Raw genomic sequence first — 10369 nt, forward strand, 5'->3', positions numbered from 1 at the left:
ATGTGACAGCCTGCATTTAAAATTGATTACATTTTGATTTTGTATCACTGGCATACACACAATACTCCATATTGTCAAAGTCGAATGATGTTTTTAGACATTTTTACTAATTAATTCAAAATGAAAAGCTGAATTGTCTTATGGCAAGTCTAAATAAGTTCAGAAGTAAACATTTGCTTGAGTCACATAAGTTGCATGACTGTGTGCAATAATAGTGTTTTAACATGATTTTTGAATGACTACCTCATCTCTGTACCCCACACTTACAATTATCTGTAAGGTGCCTCAGTCGAGCAGTGAATTTCAAACACAAATTCAATCACAAGACCAGGGAAGTTTTCCAATGCCTCACAAAGAAAGGCCCCTATTGATAGATGGGTAAAATAAAATCATTCTAAAAGCAGACTGCACCTGTACATAGCCCATCCAACTACCTCATCCCCATACTGTTATTTATTTTGCTCCTTTGCATCCCAGTATCTCTACTTGCACATTCATCTTCTGCACATCTATCACTCCAGTGTTTAATTGTTTTATTGTAATTGTTTCACCACTATGGCCTATTTATTGTCTTACCTCCCTCATCCTACCACATTTGCTAACACTGTATATAGACTTTTTCTATTGTATTAATGACTGTATGTTTGTTTATTCCATGTGTAACTCTGTGTTGTTGTATGCGTCTAACCTCTTTGCTTTATCCTGGCCAGGTCGCAGTTGCAAATGAGAACTTGTTCTCAACTAGCCTACCTGGTTAAATAAAGATGAAATAAACTCTTGAAAAGATTTCAAGAGTATTTGGTGGTCTTCTTTTGGTGGACTGAGAACACAATCTCATTTACAGCAACAACCTGGGGAATAGTTACAGGGGATCGGATGAAGGAGTCAATTGTAAACTAGGTTTGATTAGGTGACCGTATGAGGGCAAGATTGGGATTTTAGCCTGGACACCGGGGTTAACAACCATATTCTTACGATATATTCTTTAGTGACCACAGAGTCTGGACACCCATTTAACATCCCATCCGAAAGATGGCACCCTACACAGGGCAATGTCCCCAATCACTGCCCTGGTCCATTGGGATATTTTTTCAGACCAGAGGAAAGGGTGCCTCCTACTGGCCCTCCAACACCACTTCCAGCATCATCTAGTGTCCGATGCAGGGTGGTATGCTGCTGCTGGAAATGAAGGATGCTTGTACAGAATAAAAATATCTCAAAACACGCATCCTGTTTGCAATAAGGCACTATAATAAAACTGCAAAAAATGTGGCAAAGAAATTAACTTTATGTCCTGAATACAAAGCGTTTGGGGCAAATCCAACAACACATCACTGAGTACCACTCTTCATATTTTCAAGCATGGTGGTGGCTGCATCATGTTATGGGTATGCTTGTCATCATTTACTATATCCACAGTAAAACGAGTCCTATATCGACATAACCTGAAAGGCTTTGGAGAAATGTCCTCTGGTCTGATGAAACAAAAATAGAACTGTTTGGCCATAATGACCATTGCTTTGTTTGGAGGAAAAAGGGGGAGGCTTGCAAGCCAAAGAACACAATCCCAACCGTGAAGCACGGGGGTGGCAGCATCATGTTGTTGGGGTGCTTTGCTGCAGGAGGGACTGGTGCACTTCACAAAATAGATGGCTTCATGAGGGAAATTATCTGGATATATTGAAGCAACATCTCAAGACATCAGTCAGGAAGTTAAAGCTTGTTCTCAAATTGGTCTTCCAGATGGACAATGACCCCAAGCATACTTCCAAAGTTGTGGCAAAATGGCTTAAGGACAACAAAGTCAAGGTATTGGATTGGCCATCACAAAGCCCTGACCTCAATCCTATAGAAAATGTGTGGGCAGAACTGAAAAAGCGTGTGCGAGCAAGGAGGCCTACAAACCTGACTAAGTTACACCAGCTCTGTCAGGAGGAATGGGCCAAAATTCACCCAACTTATTGTGGGAAGCTTGTGGAAGATTAACTTGGGTCAAACATTTCAGGTAAACAGTTTAAAGGCAAGGCTACCAAATACTAATTGAGTGTATGTGAACTTCTGACCCACTAGGAATGTGATGAAAGAAATAAAAGCTGAAATAAATCACTCTACTATTATTCTGACATTTCACATTCTTAAAATAAAGTGGTGATCCTAACTGACCTAAGACAGGGAATTTTTACTAGGATTAAATGTCAGGAATTGTGAAAAACTGAGTTTAAATGTATTTGGCTAAGGTGTATGTAAACTTCTGACTTCAACTGTAGTGTATTACATTTTGTCAAATGTTTAGTATTTGGTCCCATATTCCTACCACGCAATGACTAAATCAAGCTTGTGACTCTACAAACTTGTTGGATGCATTTGCAGTTTGTTTTGGTTGTGTTTCGGATTATGTTGTGCCCAATATAAATTCATAGTAAATAATGTATTGTGTCATTTTGGAGTCACATTGTAAATGAGAAATGTTTTTTTTAAATAGGTTATTGAAATAAAATAAAAATGAGGAGCCCTTAACAGTCAAACATGAAAAACATTTCACAAATGAATTCGGAGGAAAATCTAGTCAAAATGTCTCAAAATACCTTGTGTACCAACTTTTCCCATAGAAAATGTTATCCAAAAAATTATCAAATTATTAACTTTGTTCCATCTGGTCTGAGACGACATTAAACTTGTGTGTGGATACCCAGGGTATGCGGGTACCATGTATTGAGACTTTGGAGGCTGCTTATGGTAGAGAAATTCATATTAAATTATCTGGAAACAGCTCTGGTAGACATTTCTGCAGTCAGCATGCCAATTGCACGCTCCCTCAAAACTTGAGATATTTGTGGCATTGTGTTGTATGACAAAACTGCATATTTCAGAGTGGCCTTTTTTTGTCCCCAGCACAAAGTGCACTTCTGTAATGATCATGCTGTTTAATCAGCTTCTTGATATGCTACCTAACCCTAACCCTGTCAGGTGGATGGATTATCTTAACGTTTTGATAACCATGTAAATCTCTCGGACAAGGTAACTTTAATCAATATATTCGACTCTATTTACTCAGATTCGAAAATGCTAATTAGCGTCAACGTAGGCATTATGCAAAACTACAAATCCCTGCAAGCTCCTGCATGTCATCTCTGACGCCTTTGCTAACAGGTATTGTGTCAATTTACAACTTGCACAAGACAGTTCATGGAACTGTCAATTGAAAAACATTTTGCGAGTTTATTCATTACTACATTTAGCTAACAGATAGTTAATCCAGAGATTCTTACCTTTGCCTCGACAGTCTTTGCCTCGACAGTCTAGATCATCATGGCATTTGTAGTTCTTATGATAGCCACATTAGCAGCTAATTAACATTACATTTTGGGGGGGTAAATACTTAATTGAGATATTTACATGGTTATCAAAATGTCATGTCAGGGTAAGCCTACATGTATTTGAAGTGTTTCTAAAATCCCCAATGGGAACAATTTATGGTGGAATAACAATAGAAACCATGTTAGTTTGACCACTAGGTTTTATGGGTATTATGACTCATACTGTGGTACTCTATTCGTTATTAGGCAAACTAAGACGTCTCCCCCTTCTTGATAGCCCCCTTTTTGACGAGGAAGCACAAGTGTATCCTAGCACAGAAGAGTTTTAACATTTCTTCCACACACCCTTTGAATCAGCTGTTGTATTGTCGTCGGAGAAAAGCATGCACACATTTAAAAACAATATGCTACTTAACCTTTTATGTATAAAATGTATTGCAAAACTAACTTACAATTTTTTCATCGCTTTACACATTTATTTTGGGATCCACCCCGGTAAACGTCCTTTGCCTGATGGATAAGGACCATCTCATGGTCCTTTTCGTCCACATCACTCTCCTCACCCCCTCTCCTTTTTTCCAAAGGAGGCGAGAGAGGACTAGGAAGAAAATACGCAGGAGTTGAGCAAATCTAATTGAAAAAAAGCACCTACACACACTCTTGTCCTTACTTTAAGCCCCTCCCCCTTCTCTTTGTTTCTCCTGCTGTTAGTCTGGTGCCGTCTTGTGAATGATCAACAATTGTAAAGCAATTTTGGGTCATTGAAAAGCTCTACATATAGGTCTCATGTATTTGTATTATTGATCTAAAAGACGGATTGACTCTCAAAATCAAGCCTTCAACAATCAAACAAGAAAAGCACAAATCAATTTGGAGGAAAAGCTTGTCAAAATACCTTCTGCACCACATTTCCATGTAGAAAGAGTTACAGAAAAACTGAAATGATGTTCCTATTTCTTCTGAGACTACATTAAACTTGTGTGTGGATCCCCAGGGTATGCAGGTATCACGTATTGAGACACTGGACTCTCTCCTATGTGAGTTCTCTGATGTGATGTCATTTTGGAGCGCCGGGTGAAGCACTTCCCACACTGTGTGCACTCGTAGGGCTTCTCCCCGCTGTGGACCATAGCATGTCTGATCAGGTTGCACTGCTGGGTAAAACTCCTGCCACACTGATCGCAGGTGTACGGTTTCTCTCCGGTGTGACTCCGGAGGTGTACTTTGAGCTGGCAGAGACGCTGGAAGCTCTTCCCACAAAAGGTGCAGCTGAAACGCCTCTCGGTGGTGCCGCCCGACCTCCACTGAGTCCTCATTCTCTTCACCATGTTAAAACTACTGTGACTCAGGCTGTATTCTGAGAAGGTGGAGGTGGTGGCCATGTTTGAACCTGTCATGCACTCACTCAATCTCACTGTTGCTTCTGAAGCACTGTATTGATGCTGCCTTGACTGTAGAGCTAAACTATTACCTACATTATTTGAGTTCAGCGTCTCGCTACTCTGTCCCTCTGGCATCTGTTGTCTAGTCTCATCAGCCATTGTCCTGATATGTCTTTTCATGTGTGCTGCTGCACTGAACATGTTAGCATGTGGTTTCACAATAGAATAGTGAAGCGGTGGCCCCACTTCATTGGTCATTGTAGGAACGGATGGCAGCCCACTATGAGATGGGAAAATTGAGATATTCTGAGAGTACTCTTCTGTGGAATGAAAGGAGAAATCTGGGTGGCCATCAGGGTCAGTGTTTCTGCCTGGACCCACAGAGGTCCACAGCTGCCCATCATTGTCATCCATGACAAACTGGTCATGTCCTGCCAGGGCTGTGGTCTGATCCAGCTCCTCCTCTTTCACCATCACTAGGTTTAGTGAGTCCTTGTCTGGCCGGTGCTGCTCTGTGCTGAACACCTCTGTAGATGGGAGCTGGGGTGTTCCTGGTTCCTCTGGACGATCAGAATTGGGGTAATGTTCCACTGAGTCTCTGGGAGATATATTGGGTTGTGTGATGAAGTCCTCATCACAGTGCCGTTGCTCAAAGGATGGTGGTTTCCCAGGCTTGGAACCAGATTCTAAAGATATGGGGATAAACATAAAATAAACATTACAAAAGACCCATAACAATTGCAAAATACGACTGCTTTTGAACGGACTGTGTGCGTACATGCACGCCATATGCCAGAACATAAAACACCCGACAGCAATGTAGCAATTTGGAACGTGCATACCACCACCCTCACACATTCTTCCATAGATAGACAGAGCAGTACCCCTTATGGTCACACCCACCCTCTCCAGTAATCCTGAGCTCTTCCTGAGGGTCAGTCTTCCACACGTCCTCTGCTGTCTCCTCATCTTTGATCAGTATGGGTTCAGTCTCCACATCTCTAGGCTGTAACAGGGACTGAGGTTATTACTCTGGGCGCACACCATATCTAACACTTTTTATACTCATGAATCACACGAAAGCGGTAAATTCTCCTGATATTCCAATAACAGAATTGATCCAAAAGGTCAGGTCTCTATAACTCTAAAAGGTGATGTATCACACATGGAGATGAGAGTCCTCTTCAACTGCCATATTGTCTTCTCCCCACTGTGAGTTACTCCTCTGCTTGTTCAAAACAATCTTGACTGGATATGAAGATCTCTCTGATAACATGGGGTAAAAACCTGGAAAATAATTGTATTCAGTCAATTATTAGGATTATTCACACATTTGTGTTTTTATTCATTTGTTCAAGATGCAATCAAATTACCGTGAAGTACTACCTTTTCTCCTGACTCGTCCTCGTGTCTTCTTCAGCTCCCTCTCCATCATTTGACATTTATTTTTCAGTACATCAATATCACGCTGGCTTTGGGTCATTTCCAAACGTATAACAGCACAGCTATCATCTACACGATTGCTTATTTCTGCTACAGCTGCTTTAGCCAATACCTCAAGAATGGATACCAACTGCGCCTGAAAATTGCAGCTGGCCATCTTGTCCAACCCAGGATTCTCTGTGATTAAGTAAATAGAATACAATTCTCTAACTAGCCAATGTGTAAGAAACAATCCGTTTATTTATAGTTCTAACACTATGACAAATGGCCCAATTTGGTATGTGTAAGAAGAGAACGAGTCGCGCAAACAATGTTGTTGATAAATAGCAGCAATGTTGGAAGTGGGATATTCGTATGTAATCGCACTTCCGTTCAACTCATAAGGTATTACCGTAAATATGAGACTGCAACAGCCCTTCAAATGTGGTATAGTTTGACACTGGCAAAGTACCAGGGTGTATTCAGGCCCAACCGGCCACAGGATGGCGGTATTATTTATTTTACGTCGTGTGTCATGTTACAAACGACGTAAAGGGAAAAGTACCGCCATCATGCAGCGGGTTGGGCTAGGTGTATTCTTGTCTTCACGTAGAGCAGACATATCTATTTACAAAAAAATACGACAAAGAATTCAGATAGTAAAACGTCTTTTTTTAGTTAAATAGATATGGCTACATGTTGGGGAGAGTGCAGTGGCAGACATGATTATAAATGCAGCCAAGGCTATTTGCATTTATAATGCACAACGCATTGTGGTAAAAAACACTTTTCAACCATTCATACAAATTCATTATATATATATATATGATCAAATATTGTCACCTCCGTTCTCATCCACAAACCTAATGAAACCATTCTGAAAATGTGGTATGGTATTTATTAAAGGAGAGAAAAGAGAAATAACATGTTTGACACAGCTGGGGAACAAAGGACAAAAAACTAGTTTCATGTGAACTTAAAATTAAACTTCATTTATATATTTCAAGTAACTATTGCATACTACATGCATTATAGCTGATTTACATTGAGGTCCTTCTCTTAGGTTTTTAAAGGCATGTACATATAGTTGAAGTCGGAAGTTTACATACACTTAGGTTGGAGTCATTACAACTCGTTTTTCAACCACTCCACAAATTTCTTGTTAACTAACTTAGTTTTGGCAAGTCGGTTAGGACATCTACTTAGTGCATGACGCAAACAATTGTTTCACAATTCCAGTGGAACAGAAGTTTACATACACTAAGTTGACTGTGCCTTTAAACAGCTTGGAAAATTCCAGAAAATGAAGTCATGGCTTTCTAAGCTTCTGATAGGCTAATTGACATAATTTGAGTCAAAGCCTACCTTCAAACTCAGCACCTCTTTGCTTGACATCATGGGAAAATCAAAAGAAATCAGCCAAGACCTCAGAAAAAAAAAATTAAACCTCCACAAGTCTGGTTCATCCTTGGGAGCAATTTCCAAACGCATGAAGGTACCACGTTCATCTGTACAAAAAAATAGTATGCAAGTATTAACACCATGGGACCAGGCAGCCGTCATACCGCTCAGGAAGGAGACGCGTTCTGTCTCCTAGATATGAACGTACTTTGGTGCGGAAAGTGCAAATCAATCCCAGAACAACCGCAAAAGACCTTGTGAAGATGCTGGAGAAAACAGGTACAAAAGTATTTATATCCACAGTAAAACGAGTCCTATATCGACATAACCTGAAAGGCTGCTCAGCAAGGAAGAAGCCGCCATAAAAAAATCCAGACTACGGTTTGCAACTGCACATGGGTACAAAGATCGTACTTTTTGGAGAAATGTCCTCTGGTCTGATGAAACAAAAATTGAACTGTTGGGCCATAATGACCATCGTTATCTTTGGCGGAAAAAGGGGGAGGCTTGCAAGCCGAAGAACCCCATCCCAACCGTGAAGCACGGGGGTGGCAGCTTTAAAAGGCTAACTGATTTTTAGAAAACCCTTTAGCAATTATGTTAGCACAGCTGAAAACTGTTGTGCTAATTAAAGAAGCAATAAAAACAGCCTTCTTTAGACCAGTTGAGTATCTGGAGCATCAGCATTTGTGGGTTCGATTACAGGCTCAAAACGGCCAGAAACAAAAAACTTTTTTCTCAAACTCATCAGTCTATTATTTTTCTGAGAAATGAAGGCTATTCCATGTGATTAATTGCCAAGAAATAGAATATCTCATACAACGCTGTGTACTACTATCTTCACAGAACAGCGCAAACTGGCCCTAACCAGAATAGAAAGAGGAGTGGGAGGCCCCGGTGCGCAACTGAGCAAGAGGACAAGCACATTAGAGTGTCTAGCTTGAGAAATAGACGCCTCACAAGTCCTCAACTGGCAGCTTCATTAAATAGTACCAGCAAAACACCAGTCTCAACGTCAACAGTGAAGAGGCGACTCCGGGATGCTGGCCTTCTAGGCAAGAACATTTCTAAGTGACCCCAAACTTTTGAACGGTAGTGTAAGTAGAGGTATTAGATAAAGAGTATGCATATTAGATCGTGTGTAGAAGATAACAGGTGGTGTTGATTGAGCTGCATGAGAGAATATGCATAACAGTACAGCAGTACTGATATATCTGTGAGAGAGTAAGTTAATTAGGGCTGTGCGTGTGTATACAGCAGTGTGTGTATACAATGACTGTGTACACTGGGTGGTTATTCTCTCCAGGAGAGGAAGTAGAGCTCACCCAGTGCATCGCTACACACCAGTTCACTGGAGCAGTGTGGGTTCACCTCCAAGACCAGAACAGGACCCGCACACACAAACCAACCCACCCGTACAGTAGCACAGAGAAATAGTGTAAGCACACACACAAAGTACTTAAGTAAAAATACTTTAAAGTACTACTTAAGGTTTTTGGGGTATCTGTACTTTACTATTTATATTTTTTTGCCAACTATTACTTCACTACATTCCTAAAGAAAATAATGTACTTTTTACTCAATACATTTTCCCAGACACCCAAAAGTACTCGTTACATTTTGACAGGAAAATGGTCAATTTCACAACTTATCAAGCGATCCATCCCTGATCATCCCTACTGACTCTGATCTGGCGGACTCACTAAAAACAAATGCTTTGTTTGTAAATTATGTCTGACTGTTGGAGTGTTCTCCTGGCTATCCGCCAATAAATAAATAAAATAGAATGTTGCCATCTGGTTTGTTTAATATAAGACATTTGAAATGGTTTATACTTCTGATACTTAAGTACATTTGAGCAATTCCATTTACTTTTGATACTTAAGTATATTTAAAACCAAATACTTTTAGACTTCTCAAGTTGTATTTCACTGGGTGACTTTCACTTTGACTAGTCATTTTATATTAAAAGGTATCTTTACTTTTACTCAAGTATGACAATAGAGTACTTTTTCCACCACTGCCTGTACAGAGATGCAGATAGTGTAAGCATACAAACATAAACAGTATATTGCTGTGACTATTCATCCATTCTTTGAGAAATTATTTGAGTGCGTGAACATTTACGAGTTAGAATAACATCCACCTGTTTCTTGGTGTTTCTGTCCCACATTTTGACAGTTCTGTCATGGGACTTCGAGATCACCATCGTGCTGTTGGCGAGTCACAGTACACTGATCCTGTGCCTAGGGAAAAATCCATCCAAAATAATATTCATCATCATCGAAAAAAGACATCAGTTTCATCAGAGGAAAAGGGAGAGCTCTTACAGGTTTCTTGCTGCTCCAGGAGTTGATGTTTGGTGGCTGCTTGAACCACATATTCCCCTTGGAATCTCCACACACCACCAACTCTGGAGACAGGACACAAATTACAGTGCAGTTAATAAATTATTAATATAACAATGTGTGTACACATTATTTGTTTACACAATATGTATCAAAATGTGTATGAGTATGCTGATGGACACCCCGACACCCCAAACCACAGCTCTGGCTGTTCTGAGGCCCTCTCCTCCCTGCCTCTTGCAGCCATCTCACTACAGTGGAAGTCAATTGAATTGCACATCGTTGTGCCTGCAGGCCTGTCGTAGAACATGAAGCCTCTGAGCCTGACCCCACCTCTCCATCCCCATGACCCCTACCATTCCACCCTTAACACATGGTCACTGTTACACCTTTCGAGTTTCGGGATGACTGATGTAAGAACAATAAATAAGAAAGAGTAAGGAGATGTAAGACTGTTCCTACCTTGACTCAGGTACACACAAGCGATGAAGTACGAAAT

General features: G+C 40.5%; 1 protein-coding gene across 1 annotated transcript; it reads right to left on the reverse strand.

The window, feature by feature from the left end:
- Positions 1–1928: 1928 nt before the first annotated feature.
- Positions 1929–6506, reverse strand: LOC139387338 (uncharacterized). The gene is made up of 4 exons (XM_071133465.1): positions 6086–6506; positions 5865–5986; positions 5603–5705; positions 1929–5385 (listed from the first exon to the last, which is right to left on the reverse strand). The coding sequence occupies exons 1-4, from the start codon at positions 6297–6299 to the stop codon at positions 4283–4285; spliced, it is 1542 nt and encodes a 513-aa protein (XP_070989566.1). The 5' UTR covers positions 6300–6506; the 3' UTR covers positions 1929–4282.
- Positions 6507–10369: the final 3863 nt, after the last annotated feature.

This window comes from Oncorhynchus clarkii, chromosome 28 (assembly GCF_045791955.1).
Source record: "Oncorhynchus clarkii lewisi isolate Uvic-CL-2024 chromosome 28, UVic_Ocla_1.0, whole genome shotgun sequence".
In the NCBI taxonomy this organism is placed as follows: Eukaryota; Metazoa; Chordata; class Actinopteri; order Salmoniformes; family Salmonidae; genus Oncorhynchus; species Oncorhynchus clarkii.